Raw genomic sequence first — 16698 nt, forward strand, 5'->3', positions numbered from 1 at the left:
GGCAGTTCGGCGTGGAGCACACTGGTGCACGCCATCCTGCGCCGCATCCGAGGGCTCCGATATGACCGGCAGCTCTTTTATCTCTGTCCGGGAGGTCTTCCGCGAGACCTCTCCGGGCTGCCGGTCTTCTACCAGGACCTCCTCCGGACCTGGGAACAGTTTTTAATGACCAGGTCCATGGCGGCCACCGAGAGGGCAGATCTCCTTGCGCAGCCCCTGCTACACAACCCCCAGCTCCGTGTGCAGGTGGCGGAGTCCCGCTCGGTGCGCCAGAGCTTGATCCTGGCAGAAGTCTCGAGAGACGGAGACCTCCTGGACTACGACCGGGGAGACTGGCTGGATCCCCTGACGCTCGCTCGGCGCATGGGGCTCTCCAGACCTTGTACCCCCCGGCGCGTGATTCAGGAGGAAAAGGCCGCTTTGCCGCCCGCTGCTAGAGCTTACCTCGGTTGGGTCCTGCTCGAGGGCACGCCCCGCCCACCCTCTACCCCAGGCCCGCCGGACCTTTTAATTGGATCCCTGCCCCGTAGACACAATCGACCCCCTCACCCCTTTACGGCGAGCCGGCTGCATGAACTGGAGCCGGTATGCTTCCAAACCGTGCCAAGGAAACATGTATACACGCTCGTGCTCCACACCCTTCACACCCTCACCCTAGTGTCCCGCCCCAACACAAAGTGGCGAGACCTTCTGCCACCTTTGGAGGGTGAGCAGCTCCGGTGGGCCAGCCTATATTCCACCTTGGTTCCAAGGCCCATCGGGGACATCAGTTGGCGGCTCCTTCACGGAGCTGTGAGCACGGGCACGTACTTGGCACGGTTCAACCCCATCCCAGATACTTATCCCTTTTGCGGTGTGAGGGAAACCCTGGCGCACGTATAATTGGAGTGCGCCAGGCTGCAGCCCCTATTCCGGCTCCTCACAAATCTTTTATTACGTTTTTGGTTGCATATTTCCCCTCACCTTCTTATTTATGCACTCCCCATCCGTGGCCTCACAAAGTCGCGGGATCTCCTAGTTAACCTCCTCCTGGCCCTGACTAAAACAGCCATCTATAAAACCAGAGAGAGGAGGTTGGCCGACGGAGTTTCCTCTGACTGTGGGGCCATTTTCCGATCCTCCGTCTGTTCACGTATCCGGGCGCAGTTCCTCTGGGCGGCGTCCACCGACTCCCTTGATGCTTTTGAGGAGTGGTGGGCGGTGTCCGAGGCTCTCTGCTCGGTGTCCCCGTCTGGCTCCCTTTGTTTTGACCCTTTGATTGGGGGAAAGAGAAAGGGACCCCAGCCCCAGCCATTGCTGCTGCAGACAACACCACCTTAGAGGGGTCCTTTCACACGTGGGTGCACGTGCCCCCTCCCCCCCCCAGGTTGTCCACCCTACAGCCTGCCCCTTTTGTTGGGTGCTTTCAGAGGAGGGAATTGTTGGTGACACTTGGGCGTGGCGCCAGGTAACTCAAGGGGGTGGCAGACCTTGAGAGTCGATGAAGCCCCCTCGCTCTGTACCACCAGGTAACTCGGAAGGGTGGAAGACCACGAGAGTCAAGGAAGACCCCGCTCTGGGCCCAGGCAAGCTTGAACACTTCCCTCCCCTGAAGCTAATGAGAAAACAATTGTGATTGGTTGCTGTGTTACACATTGCATATGCTGTTGTTTTGTTTTCTAAGTGTGTTATGCAAATAAAAAAACCCACCTTTTTTGCTTCAAAAAAAAAAATTACTCTCCTATAGCCATCTGGCCTGACCCTGTCACAGGATACAGACTGTTGCACAGCTGTTAAAGATGGTATAGATTGGAGAGGATTATTGTCCACTTGCTAGAGCAATGGGTTGGAAGTCAGGACTCCTGGCTTCTGTTCTCGGCTCCGACACTGACTTGCCATGTGACCTTGAGCAAGTCGCTTCACCTCTCTCTGCTTGGTTTTCCCATCTGCCAATAACAACATTGGGTGCTGGGAGGCACAATTCATTGATGTTTCTAAAGCTCTTTGGGACTCTTGGATGGACGGTACTATAGAAGGCCAAAGTCTTGTTACAACACTGTATTGGTTCCCTCATACAAACAAACTGATACATTTCACATGGGACTCTACAACTTGAGCTGTCCCTGTTCTCGCTCCAGCTTTAAAGGGGAAAGGATTCCCTCCCCACCAGCATTTTGTTGCTAAACCCTGGAACCTGTATCTTGCAGACTGGGCTGGTGGCATGCTGTGGAGGCATCTGTTGATGCAATGTGTCCCCATATCCTCTTGCTGTTGCCAAAACGGTGCCAAGGAACTGTATTCAGTGCTGTCTGGCAGGAGAGAGGGGTGCCATGCTACAGGAACCCTTTGAGATTTGGAGAAGTAAAGGGGCAGGATGCTCAGGATTCCCCATGCCAAGGATATCCTGGACCAATAAGGTGCAACTTTGAGATGTAGGGATGTACTAGCTTTAAATTCTCTAAGTTGCTTATTTGACCCATTATTTCAGAGGGACCAAGGGCCTGGCCCTCCACACAACAAGCCTGCTGTGACCCTTTAGGGCTGATTGTGCTGGGGCAGGGGGCATCTGGCCTGTGCGGAGCTGCCTAGGAGTAATGCCCTGGATTTGTGGGCACACAGCTCTGAGCAGCCTCTCTGGGTATCCAGAGGAGGGGACAGGCATTGCAGCACTGCAGTTTCGCTCTAACTCTGCCTCATGCCTTCCCTGGAAGATGCTGGCTGAGGGGTTTTTTTTCACTGCAATCCTAGACTCAGGGAAAAACAGATTTGCAGCAAAAGAGTTTTCTGCCAAGGTGTGTGTGTGTGTGTTGGGGGGGGGCGCGGAAGTTATGAAATGAAACAAAGAGCCTCATGCAGCATTTTCCTCAGCTGCAGTCTCCAATATCTTGCAGTCTAATGATTCTAGGGCCCTCTTCCGTCTCCTGCCTCTCATTAGGGATGCAACACTGTATCTCTTTTAATAGCATTAGTGTCTGGATAGCTCTCGACAGGAGGTGACCTCAAAGATTTATTAACCACTTAATAAACCATGCCAGGGCTTGGCTTGCCATTTTGGTTTCTGGATTGCTTCTGTTTCAAAGGGGAGGTGCTCTCGCACTGCACTCTACCTCTCCTGCACAAACAAGACTGCTGAACTCATTGCTTCTGTTTAATAGTAGACCTAGGACAAGGCTAGGACTGGTTTAGCTGGGAGCTCCCATAGCACCTCCTGCTGGGACAAGCTGGAACTGTTCTCCCACATTCAGTGCTCCTACAGCATCCCTTCAGCACCTCCCGCTGGCTGAGACTGAGTCTGGGATGGTATGCGTCCTTGTGCTGCCAATGCGCCTATGTGATTCTGCTAGGAGAATCTGGAGCCGTAGTAGTTGTGAAGTCTCTCTCTCCATGCCCCCCTAGGATGGTTCTTAATTTCACTCTGCCGGCGCAGTGTTATTGTAATGATGCCATGTCTTCTTGTCTTTCCAGGCTCATCCTTCCGTACGCATCAAGGGAACAGAACACAGCTACAGCCCAGTCCTGTGCCAAGATGACCAGTGCGCTGCCAGTGTCAAAGGGAGGCACACCCACTGTCCATTCTGCAGCATTTCGGAGGCTTATCAGGACCCGTTCATTCTCCAGGCTCACTACCGGGTCAAACACGTGGACAAGGGGCTTGACTTTGCAGGTAAGATGCCACTTTGAAATGATTGGACAGCTGGTCTGGTTGGTTTGGAACTTCTCCAGATGCTCCTGTACTCTCTGCAGAAATTGCAGCCCACAATGATCCTTAACTCACAACAGATATCCCTAGACTTCCCATAGCTCTGTGTATGGTGGGGAACAGGCTGATTCCCCAGCAGTGGATGCATACACTCAGGTAGTGGCTAATGATAATGAGATATAAAACCTAGGTTGCCAGTTTGGATGCAGCCCACGTTCGGGGCAGGCCGGGGTGAAAGTGGGCCGGTACGGGCCAGGACCGTGTACTGGTAAGAACCCGCACCGGCCCGTGCGCAGCCCACGTTAAAGCGCTGCAGGGTCCTTTGCGTGGCAGCGCTGTAACGTTGCTGTGCCCCACGCCCCGTCAGTGGCCCTGCTGGGAGGGCCTCCGATGGGGGGGCGCAGCAATGTTACAGCTGCTGCAGCAAAGGACCCTGCAGCGCTTTAACGTCCCTGCCCCTTTTGCCCCCCCTCGGCCGCCAACGGGTCGGGGGGTGCGAAGGGAGCCGCTGCCCCGGGCCCTTTAAATCGCCACTGGAGCCCCGGGCGGTGCGGGCCAGGTGGCCTGGAAGGGCTGGCTGGGGGATGCTGACACCCAGCCCCATCCCTTCCGCCCAAGGCCCCGCCCCTTCCGGGGGCTGGAGCCGGCCCCAGCCCCTTACCCGTAAGTATCCAGAGTTACTTTCACCCCTGAGGGCAGCGGAGACTGAAAGGTTGGTACTATCTGATGCCTGTTCAGTGGCCCATGAGAAATTAGCTAGTGGGTCAGTGGACAGGTGCCTGTGTCACAGAAACCACTGCCACAGCTGGCGCTCATTTGTCAAAGTGCACAGTATGCAACAGCTTGGGACAGGAAGTGAAGGAGAGCCCCGGATTCATTTGAAACTGCAGGGTGAATTTTAGAGAGGCAGAATATAATTATCTAGGTTAGAATCCGGTCAGGACACTTGGGCTCACGCCCAGGACCTTGCAAAGGGTGCCTGGGGATTTTTACTGACCACTAACGGGGAAGGCGTGTGGCTGTACCTCTCACCTGCACTGTCAGGGAGATGGACTGGGGGAGTCAGTAAATAGCTCTGTTGCCTTCCAGCAGCCTTGCTCTTCCAAACACCAGGCTGGGACAGTGTTCCTGCAGGGGGAAGAGCGCCACCTACTGACTCAGCAACAGCATTACCTGCACCACCTAGTTTTCCCCTAAGAGTAGCCATGCATCAATGGCCTGGAGGTAGAATTACTGCAGACTCCCTTAAAAATGCTCCAACCTGAAGGGAAATATGCTCCAGATTCAGGTCTCAGCTTTGGAACTAAAATGAGAGGATGATGTTTGCTAAATGGAAAAAGGACTGAGGAAAACCTTTGATTTTACAGTTTCTCAGGAGGCTTTACAAACAATGGAAAGTGTGTGCGCACGTGTGTGTATTAAAAACTACGGAGACAGATTTGACAGAGTCCCTTTAAGCAAGCTGCCCATAGTGAAAGTCGCATGCAAGTGAAAGGTGTGTAAAAGTTGGGTTCAAATACTGAATGCACTTACGTGCATACACGTGTGGTCGGGTCTGTGAAAGGCTGCATATCTTCCATCTCCGAGGAATGGGCTCAAGCAGAAAAGAGCAGCATCTTATAGGCCTGGTCTGCACTACAAACTTAGGTCGACATAAGCTGCATTAAGTTGATCTAAGAATGTCTGTGTCTACACTACCGAGTCCCTTCCGCCAACCTAAGTGGTCTGTAACGTCGACTTCTGTACTCCACCTCCGCGAGAGGTGTAGCGCTTGATTTGACATCCACGGGTCAACATGGGGATAGTGTAGACACTGTGCTGTGTAATTCGAATGAATTGGCCTTCAGGAGGTGTCCCACAGTACTCTGTTGTGACTGCTCTGGAGAGCACGTTCAACGCCACTGCATGTCAGCCAGGTACACAGGAAACAGCCGCTCCTCTGTTAAAGCCTGGGGAACTTTTGCATTTTCATTTTCTGTTTGATCAACATGGAGAGTTTGCCAGCACAGCTGATCATGGAGACTCAAGGCCACAAACCTGGTCCAGCATAGAGTACACTGGAGGTGATGGATCTCATTGCTATGTGGGGAGAAAAGTCTGTGCAGGCGGAGCTCCGATCCAGCAGAAGAAATGCTGACATCTAGGCCAAGATTGCGCGGGGCATGTGGGAGAAGGGCGACAGCAGGGACACGCAGCAGCGCCGCGTGAAAATAAAGGCGCTTTGGCAAGCGTACCAGAAGACAAGGGAGGTGAACAGTCGTTCTGGTTCTGCCCCACAGACATGCCACTTCTACGAGGGCCACATGCGATTCTCGGCGGCGACCCCACCACTGCCCCAAAACACTCCGTGGATAGCTCCCAGGAGCCCCGGGCGACCTCCAGCAACAACAAGGGGGACAGTGTTGACGAGGAAGAGGAGAATGTGAGATTGGCAAGAGGAGGATCAATTCTCCCCAACAGTCAAGAACTTTTCTTAACCCTGGAGCCCATCCCTTCACAGAACCAGTTGGTAGCAGAGCGTGATGCCGGGGAAGGCACCTCTCGTGAGTCCACATTTCAAATCAAACTGTCGGGGTTACATGCTATCATTTTTAATGTTGAATCTGAACAAACAAGTAGGTGTAGTGGGTCTTGGTGGCCACTCCAGCTATGCAGAGGGTGCTCTCCGAAAAAGACTGTTTATATGCACAGGGCTGGCCCGTGAATCCTCCAGGGAGATCTTTAGGAAGCTTTAATGGAGGTTCTCTGCAATCCATGGTAGGACACTTTCCTGTGCCACTCCAGTATTAACTCTGCTGGCATCATTGTGAGCACACAGCATTGCAGCATAAGGACCAGGTCTGTACCCAGACACCTGCTGCATCTGCTCCCTTGCCACCTCTGTTACCTTCAGGAGAGTGATATCGCATAAGGTCACCTTGGGGAAATGGAATTTTTCAATGCTAGCCCTTAAACTGCAAACAATGCAACAAGTTATCTGCCCCCTGTTTGGTGAAATCTTGGTCACACAACCACACTTTCCAAAACGTGCCATGATTGTGGTTGGAAGGGATCACCATGTATTGCAAGCAGCACTGAAAAAAAAGGGGGATGACGGCTTCCTGTTTGTCTCCCTTCCCGCCTACCCGGTGCTGCTTTTGCAAAAAACAAACTATTTGGGAGCTTTACACTGGTGCTTGTCCTCAAGCACCATCCAGGTCGCTACGGCAAAGGGGGTTTTTCTCACCTGGGATCCCAAGGATGTCTTCCCAAAAGCAGCAGTACAAGACCTCTTGCCCATGCCTTGTGGCCTTACTCACCATGGCTGGAGCAGCAAACCGACTCTTGCCATAGCCAGCAGTTGTGATTACATTGTGGCTTGCAGTGAAGTGCATTGAGGGGTGGTTTTTTTAATTAAAAAAATTAACCTTGCACCAGAAACAATGTATGCACTGTCAATGCTCCCCTTGTGCTTTGCATTCCTTGCAGCTGAAAACTTGTCCGTCAGCGCATCCTCCACACCAGGACAGACTTTCCCAGATTAGAAGGCAGAAAAAGAAGGGTCAGGAGGACATGCTCAATGAGTTAATGCGTGCCTCCGAGAGTGACAAGACGGAGCTCAGAGCATGGAGGATTGCAGTCTCTGAGAACCTGAACATGGACAGGGAGGACAGGAGAGCATGCAGGGAACAAGAGCGGGCCACACAGGGAGAGATGCTGCAGATTATGAAGGAGCAGTCAGACATGTTGAGGTGTCTGGTTGAGGTTCAAGAATGGCAGCTGGATGTTAGAGTCCCTCTGCAGCCTCTGCTGAGCCTGCTGCCATCCTCGCCCAGTTCCCCATCCTCCTCCCCAAACGTCCTATGAGGCGGCGGGGGGAAGTTCCGTATCCCTGCACTCAACACCAGGAGAGGGTACAGGGACCAGAAGGTACCCATTCCCACACCTTTGGCTGATTGTAAGCAAGCTTTCCTTGTTTGTCCCCCCACAGCATTATCAGCCCTTTTGCCCCAGGTTATCTTACTTTTCTTCGCTGTGTCTGTGTGTTTATGAGCATAATAAAACTTAATGGGTTGAGGAGAAAAGACTCTTTATTCATTCAACACATGGTGGTTGGTGGAGGTGGAGTTTACGGGGGAGAAAATGCAATGGAGGGGAGAGTTTGATAAGGAACAACACAGGTAAGTGTTGAAACTGGTTTTCAAAGCCTCACGGAGATGCAGAGCACCTCAGTGTGCTCCTCTTATTGGGCTGGTGTCTGGTTGCTCAAAATTGGCTGCCAGGCCATCTGCCTCAACCCCCTACCGTGGCGAAAACTTTTCTCCCTTTGTTTCACAGATATTATGGAGCACACAGCAGGCAGCAACAACAAAGGGGATATTGCTTTCACTGAGGTCTAACCTAGTAAGCAAACAATGCCAGCGACCTTTTAAATGTCCAAAGACACATTCCACCATCATTCTGCACTTGCTCAGCCTATGGGGGAAACCTGTCCATACTGCTGTCCAGGCTGCCTGTATATGGTTTCATGAGCCATGGGAGCAAGGGGTAGGCTGGATTACTATTGGCATTTCAACATCATCAATGGTTATTTTGCAGTCTGGAAAGAAAGTCCCTGCTTGCAGCTTTCTGAACAGATCGGTGTTTCTGAAGATACATATGTCATGCATCTTTCCCGACCATCCCAAGTTGATGTCGGTGAAACGGACCCTGTGATCCACCAGTGCTTGCAACGCTATTGAGAAGTACCCCTTTCAGTTTATGTACTCTTTGGCAAGGTGGTCTGGTTCCAAGATAGGGATATGCGTTCTATCGTCCATCACGGAAAAACCATCCACTATGTCCTGCATGTTGCTCAGAGTCAATACCCTTCTTAGCAAAAGTCTGTTGATAGCCCTGCAAACTTGGATCACAACAGATCCTACGGTAGATTTACTCACTCCAAATTTCAGAGTAGCAGCCGTGTTAGTCTGTATTCGCAAAAAGAAAAGGAGTACTTGTGGCACCTTAGAGACTAACCAATTTATTTGAGCATGAGCTTTCGTGAGCTACAGCTTATGCTCAGATAAATTGGTTAGTCTCTAAGGTGCCACTAGTACTCCTTTTCTCTTTCCTTTCCAAATTGATGCCCCACTGACCGGAAGCAGTCTGGCATTGCAAGCTTCCACAGAGCTATCGCCACTAGCTTCTCCACTGTCAGAGCAGCTCTCATTTTAGTATTTCTGCGCTTCAGGGCTGGGGAAAGCTTTTTGCAGTTCCTGGAAAGTGGCCTTGCACATGCGAAAGTTCTGCAGCCACTGCTCGTCATCCCATAGCTGCATAATTATGCTGTCCCATCAGTCAGTGCTGGTTTTCCAGGCCCAGAAGCAGTCACTCCAAGGTGATGCGTGACTGTTGCCAGCAACTGCGAATTGCTCAGCTCTGTCTTCCAGCAGAGCTGTTTGCATGGCATTACATTGTTCTGTGCGGCGGCTCCTGTATTGGCTGTTTAAATACCGCAGGATAAGGCGCAAGGAGTTTGTAATGCTCACAACAACAGTGTACAGCTGAGTGGGGCCATGCTTATTGTGCTATAGCAGGGGTGGGCAAACATCAGCCCACAGGCTGGACCCGGCCCGCCAGCCATTTTAATCTGGCCCTCGAGCTCCTGCTGGGGAGCAGGGTCCGGGGCCGTCTCCTGGAAGCAGCAGCATGCCCCCCCGCCCCATCTGGTTCCTACGCATTGGGGCAGCCAGGACCCTCTGCTCTGCACGCTGCCCCTGCAGCTCCCATTGGCCAGGAACTGCAGCCAATGGGAGCTGCAGGGGCGGTGTCTGCGGACGGGGCAGCATGCAGAGCTGCCTGGATGTACCTCAGCGTAGGAGCTGGAGAAGGGGCATGTTGCTGCTTCTGGGAGCTGCTTGAGGTAAGCGCCGCTCGGAGCCTGCACCCCTGAGCCAATGAACATAGTGTGGACATGCAAGATTGACTTGCTTAAATCGGAGGCTCAGTGTCAACTTACATGAAATTGACTTAACTTTGTAGTGTAGACATGGCCATAGTCTTGGCTGGGGACAGAGGCGGTGCTTCATGTGAGGTCTGCTGGCCGTTAACACTGATCAGCCAGGATGTTGTTTTTGTTCCTGCTCTTCTGCTGTAAATGTGAAAGAAGCTGCCTTTTTTCAGCAAAAAAGGACAACACTTTAGACTGGTTTGACTCCATTGGATCCACATTCTGAGCTGCACAGAGGGGAGGGACAAATGTTTGCCACCTGTGGGCCCCTAGGTTCTGCAGCTGGCTGGAGACTGCTTCAGTCCCCAGCATAATTTAGAGCCGTTTGATGACTGCTTGATTTTACACCTGGCTACATATGGCCCCAAGGCAGCTGACAATAGCTTGAAACACAGAGGCACTGCAATCATGCCCCATTTCATTTGGCTACAGCCCTGCACTCTGGGGATGGGTGTAGTGTCGCTGCACTGGCCTCCCAGAGAGTCGCCTCACTAAAGGGGAGTTCCCAGGTAGCCGATAACGCCAGTTTTCTAGTGGCTTGGTGCCAGCAGTGCTGGAGACCAGAATCTGCCCCACCATCTTTGACTGAGGGACTCCTAACGTAAACCTGCATGCATGAGATCAGGTGCAGATTCTTTTTTGCTTCCACTGGATCGAATTATTGTATTGTACTGTACGTGGCCCACTATTTTGTAAGGAAAGATTTTGTCAACATGGCTCTGTGGCCACGCCCTAATCCCATTACAAAGCAGTTGCTAGCCAGTCACATGACCCTTTGATTAGCTTTTATAAATAGATTTGCTGTTTAAAGAGCAGCAGGTTTAAGCAAGCAAGGCAACCCCCAACCCGCCCGCCTGCACTCACACAGGCACACTGCCCACATCAGGAAGGACACAGCAGAGAAGAAATCTGTGGGGTCACCAGGGCTGGCTTAGACTTGCTGGGGCCCAGGAATGAAGCCCAAGCCCCACTACTCAGGGCCAAAGCCAAAGCCCGAGGGCTTCAGCCCTGGGCGGCAGGACTCAAGTTGCAGGCCCCTGGCCTGGGGCTCAAGCCCTTGAGCTTCAGCTTTGGCCCCCCTGCTCGGAGCGGTGGGGCTCGGGCTTTGACTGCCCCACCTAGGGTAGTGGAGCTTGGGCGGGCTCAGGCTTCAGTCCCCCCTCCTGGAGTCGTGAAGTATTTTTTTGTTGTCAGAAGGGGGTGAGAACCCCTGATCTAGAGCATCATCTGCTTAAACAGCTGCTGCATTTCAATGCTGGGATGCTAAGTATATATTTTTTAACACACGAGTACCAGCACATAGGGAATACATGATGGTGAAGTGGAGTAGGAAGGTATCATCAGCATGAATTTGAGATGGCTGATCCACTCCTGGGGAGTGAATCCAAGAATAAGTAACCCAGGCCATCCCGAGTGAGTACCAATACCACCTTTGTACCACCCTCATCTCTGTACCAATCCTCCACTGCCCTGTATACAGTACTTGCTAATTGCTCATGCTACAGAACAGCCAGCTGAGGATGGTTTAGAGAGTATATATTTTGCTATTTAACTGGGACTTTTTTGTGCCATTCTCCCTGGAAAGCCAAGAGTTTAGGTCACCAGAAGCCCAATTCATTCCTGCTATAGAGCTGAGGGCTTCCTGCTATCTTTGCCTCTTCCCTGTCCATCGCTGGCCCCCAGCACAGACTAGAGCAGCCTGAAGGCTGTCCTAGCTTGTGACCAAGAGCAGTGACTCAGAGGGGCTCCTGCAGCAGAGGGAATAACTGGAGTGCAGTGCTGGAGTCTTTTGAAAGGTCTATGTCACAGCCCTGTGGCCCTACGAATGCAGCGATTTCCTTCAAAGGGTAGCACGCTGGCCATTGTAGGCTCTGTGTAGCTGTGTAACTGGGGTGGAGAGCTTGGGCTGTTAATGAGATACACATTGGGCCTGACATGACTTTGCAGGCATCCATTACAGAGAAACCAACCCCTTGGAAAGTGTCCTTCGTAGGTGATGCTCTTGTGATTGATCAGCTGCTGATTCGGGAGCTTTGGGAAAGCGGATCACTGTTTATTTTTAGCATATTTGTCCTTCTCTCTTGACACACACACAAAAAGAGAGAGAGGGAGATGATTTAATTCATCTTTATTGGAGTGAGTGTGACACCAGGAGTCCTGGATAAACAGCTCCTTTGGTCAAGGTCCTCTGCAACCGCTTCATTGCCATCAAGCATCAATGTACAGAACACGTGGTCCAGAGTAACTGCTGACCGAGGACAGTTCTAACCATGTGGAGGAGGACAGTACTGTGAAGCGTCTCCGTCTGCTCTGCCAACACAGCCCACACTCTCTGCAGAGTCCAAATTCGCCCCTTCCTGGGGCTTGGCTTTATGAACAAAGAAATCACCAAACTGTTATCATAGCGAGAAGCTCAAACTTTCCTTGCAGGATTGGCTGCTCCTGGGGTTCCTCCCTCAGGGATGCTCAGCTCACACCAACTCTTCCCTCCTCCTAGATCCACTCCCACCTCTCTTCTGTCCGGGTAAGACGAGGAGAGCAGGAGAAGGGTATAAGGGACAGGTTGAGAGGGAGGCTTGTGCGGAAGGAAGTGGGGTGCAGGAGGAGTGGAGCAGAGGTGCAGGCAGGAGTGAGCTGTATATATCACGGCCACCTGTTCACTGACAGAGAAAGAGGTAGAGGGAGCTGAGTTGCTCTGGCCGAGGTAATGCTGCCCACCAGTGGCAGAGCTAGGAATACAAACCAGGAGTCCTGGCTCCCAGTCCTCTGCTCTAGCCACTACATCACACTCATCAGTTTCTATCTGTTCAGATCACTGTGGTGATCTCTGAGTAGAAGCTGAAGGACGATGGGAACTGTGGAAAGGGCTTTGTCCCCATCTGTTGTCAAGCTGCCTATAAATGGCATGATTCCCACCAGCTGCTCAGGAACTGCCACAGCAGATAATTGCTTCGGCTGCTGTTGGACATTGTGCTGCTGGGCAGGTCTGTTCTCTACGGCTGTGGGAGGGTCCCTCATTACACCCTCATCAGATGGTGTTGAGGATCCTACTGCTTCTCTCTAGGGTCTGTTGTTTTCCCCTCCCAAAGGGGTCTCCCATTTCTGGCCCAGCCTATGTTCTAAGTTTACTCTTGCTTCAGGGCACAAGCTGACTCCTGCAAGCTGACTCCTACCTCCCTGGGAGCAGCAGTCCAGGCAGGGCTCTGATCCGCCGAAGCAGCAGCTGTGTTCCTGGCCCAGTGCATCTTGCTTAGAATTCTGGGCCCTGATGCACTGTTAAGGGCGTGTGTGAATTGCTCCGTAAAAGTCAAGGGAGTGACACGATTCTAAAATCAGTGAGAGAGTGGAGATCCCAGCCCCAGGCTGGCAGATTTTAGGAACCTGCGGAGACCACAGCCAACGGCCAGATTACCCAGAGAACTCTGTTCCCATTTTAGCACCTAAAGGAAGGGTCAGATTTTCAGCTCAGCCCCCTGGAGCCCCTTCCCCCCAGCCCATGATGAACAGTGGCAAAATCTTGCCCCATTCCCATAGAACAATGGAGAATAACCTTCCGCATGTTCAATAGTGGCAAATTCCCTCCCCCCTCCCCTGAGAGCAAATGGGAGCTGAGACCTTCTGAAAATCTGGCTCTAATATCCTGGATGGCATGGTTGCTCCTCATCCCAGTGACTCCCACCCTACCCCAGCTGGCTGTTGGAGTGACAGCGATGGGATCCGGAGAGAGAGTCGCTGCTTCTCAGATCAAATGGCAGGAGATCTTCCTGCTGACACCACCCTGCTCCCTGGACCCTGTGCCCATCGCCTGGTGCAAAGAGACTCTGACTGTAGAGATGCCCCAGCTGGCTCCCCAGACGGAGATTACCTTGATATAGAAGCTGAACTCCTAGCTGGGAGCTGAAGAGGAAAGGCCACAGAAATGGGCTAGGGGTGGAAGAGCCTGTGAAACATTGAGCTGGCTCCTTGTCAAAGCCCTCACAGCTGGGAGCCAGCTCCGTTCTTTCTGTGGAGGCAGCCTGGACTTGGCATGGGGCTGGTGTTGCATTGGGAGTGCACTTTCTCTTCCACAGCGAAATTGAGGCCATAAATCTGGCAGCTTGGCTGGCTTTGATGGCTCTGAAAAGGAGCCCTCGGAGGAGGGGTGGTGCTCCGGGTTCCCAAGAATTCTATTGGCTGCTGGTTTGGTTTAAAGCCAACTCAGGCATCCTTACCTTATGGGGTCTGGTCCCACTTGGGCATCTGCTCCAAAGGCCCAAGGAGTTTGCTGCTTCTCCATCCCACCCCCAAAGAAACTCATGCCTGGTTTGAGGCAGCTAGTGCCCTGCTGCAGTCCCAGAACCACTGCAGCACTGGTGGCTCTGCCAGAAGCCATCAGCAGCTTTCCATCACCTGCTGTCAGCCAGTGAGCTCATTCCAATCAATGCAGCAATTACGTAGCACATCTTGCATGTGAGCAAGCCGGTGGCTGGTAGCTCACAGCTGCATTGGGGCAAAGGGGGGGGGCAGGGGCAGGGTAGGGAGAGCTTTTAATAGAAAATACTGGTGTTATTTTTAATGTTGCTGGAATGTCTGTGATGTTTGGAGTCCCCTCCTGGAGTGCCCCTGGTCTCCCTACACTGGGGGTTCACAAGTGCAGCTTCCTTTCCCCGGGTTTGGGGTGACTGGGGCTGCTCACCCAGAAGTCTCCCTCACCTCCCCAGGGTCCCTGCGATGTCTCATGCTGCTCTCTCTCACCCCAACCACCAACAGGGATTCAGGGTGCCAGGTTTAGCTTCTTTCCCGCCTTCAGCAGTCTCCTGCTATCCAGAGCACTTGCTCCATGTTGGGGTTCAGGCTCTCAGAGCTCCTTATTAGCACTATTGCAGTAGTGCCCAGAGGGATGGGGGGTTGGGAATTCAGGAGCACTCTTTCCCCTGGAGCTCAGGGGCCTCAGGACTTCTTACATGGCTCTCTATGGGTTACAAATTCCCAGGATTCCTGGCTTATATTTTGCATACTGATCTTCTTCTGAGCTTCTTCTCATACTCACCAAATGTTTTTTTCTCTCTGCTCTCTTGGATTGCAGAATCCCAGGATTCCCGGTTTGGATGTCGCACATCAAACTTTCTCACTTGCTCTCTTGTGTTTCAGAACTTTTCTTGTTCTTTATATTGTAATTCTGGATTTCAGGGGTTTTGCTTGCTTGTTTGTGTTTGCAACCCTGGAGGATGCCCAGTCACAGATCTGTGCTTCAGGACTCCTGGTGTGATACACTCAGTCCTCCTCCCAGTTCCCCACACTGCTACACTGCTGCTTCACACAAAAACATCCGGATTTCGGGCTCCAGCAGACAGAACAAGGCCCAGCCCACAGCGTGTGTTTAAGTGACTAGTGCTGAAATACAAATGGAGTCTATATCATGGCATGTTAAAGAGAGGTTCCACACAGACTAAAGCACTGTGTAGGCAGCGCACAGAGTAATTATAAACAATAGCAGGTAGAAGGCTATATTCTCCGCAGAGCAGAAACTAAACATAATCAAATACAAACATCTGCAAGAGTGATATTACTGGTCAGACTTAGCCCTGCAATTGCCAAGCATGTCAGAGTTTAGCTTCAGAGCCTGAAAATTGGCTCATTCTGTAGCTTCTCAGGCCTGAGCATTCTTATGACTAATAGATCTGAGGAAGTGTGGGGGGTGGTTTTGCTATAAAGAGGGGCCCACCTGGCAAATGATAATGGCAGAGCCTTCTTTCTGTGTTGCAGAGGCCGGGGATCTCTTGGAGCCCTACATTCAGTGCTGGCCCTGTCTGTGCTAAGCACATGGTCTCAGCATTTCCCACCATTGCTCATGCCGGTTGAGCAGCACCGATAGTGTGAGCACCATGAGGAGCCCAAGGGTAGAGTAGGTGACCAGATAGCAAGTGTGAAAAATCAGAACACTTTTGTTTCGGAGTGTGGGGGGGAGAGGTTATAGTTGTGTATATAAGACAAAGCACCTAATATTGGGACTTCTGGTCACCCCAGTGTAGACAGGCCTCCAAAACACGACATTGATTAGACCTGCTGCAAGGAGGATTATGTGACAGTGTTAAAATACAGAGGTGGCTACCACCACCCCGTGCTGCCGCCTGCCCATTGATAGCAGGGCTCCCCGTGCTGCCACCAGCCCATTGATAGCTGGGCTCCCCGTGCTGCCACCAGCCCATTGATAGCTGGGCTCCCCGTGCTGCCACCAGCCCATTGATAGCTGGGCTCCCCGTGCTGCCACCAGCCCATTGATAGCAGGGCTCCCCGTGCTGCCACCAGCCCATTGATAGCTGGGCTCCCCGTGCTGCCGCCAGCCCATTGATAGCAGGGCTCCCCATGCTGCCGCCAGCCCATTAATAGCAGGGCTCCCCATGCTGCCACCAGCACATTGATAGCAGGGCTCCCCGTGCTGCCACCAGCCCATTGATAGCAGGGCTCCCCGTGCTGCCGCCAGCCCGTTAATAGCAGGGCTCCCCGTGCTGCCGCCAGCCCATTGATAGCAGGGCTCCCCATGCTGCCACCAGCCCATTGATAGCTGGGCTCCCCGTGCTGCCGCCAGCCCATTGATAGCAGGGCTCCCCGTGCTGCCACCAGCCCGTTAATAGCAGGACTCCCCGTGCTGCCGCCAGCCCACTGATAGCTGGGCTCCCCGTGCTGCCACCAGCCCATTGATAGCTGGGCTCCCCGTGCTGCCACCAGCCCATTGATAGCTGGGCTCCCCGTGCTGCCACCAGCCCATTGATAGCAGGGCTCCCCGTGCTGCCACCAGCCCATTGATAGCAGGGCTCCCCGTGCTGCCACCAGCCCGTTAATAGCAGGGCTCCCCGTGCTGCCGCCAGCCCACTGATAGCTGGGCTCCCCGTGCTGCCACCAGCCCATTGATAGCAGGGCTCCCCGTGCTGCCACCAGCCCATTGATAGCTGGGCTCCCCGTGCTGCCACCAGCCCATTGATAGCAGGGCTCCCCATGCTGCCACCAGCCCATTGATAGCAGGGCTCCCCGTGCTGCCGCCAGCCCGTTTCTAGCAGGGCTCCCCGTG

General features: G+C 52.9%; 1 protein-coding gene across 7 annotated transcripts in view; it reads left to right on the forward strand.

Moving 5' to 3' along the window:
- Positions 1-16698, forward strand: part of LOC114022142 — a 95378-nt gene that overhangs the window by 33188 nt on the left and 45492 nt on the right. For 4 of the 7 annotated variants that reach the window (XM_043529902.1, XM_043529900.1, XM_043529899.1 and 1 more), the window contains exons 2-3: positions 3445-3643; positions 12081-12174. In XM_043529902.1, the coding sequence (XP_043385837.1) occupies positions 3445-3643; positions 12081-12174 (293 nt within the window). The remainder of the gene's footprint in view (positions 1-3444; positions 3644-12080; positions 12175-16698) is intronic. The other 3 variants (XM_037879081.2, XM_043529901.1, XM_043529898.1) reach the window with 1 other exon arrangement.

Source organism: Chelonia mydas, chromosome 15 (genome assembly GCF_015237465.2).
Source record: "Chelonia mydas isolate rCheMyd1 chromosome 15, rCheMyd1.pri.v2, whole genome shotgun sequence".
NCBI classification, from domain to species: Eukaryota; Metazoa; Chordata; order Testudines; family Cheloniidae; genus Chelonia; species Chelonia mydas.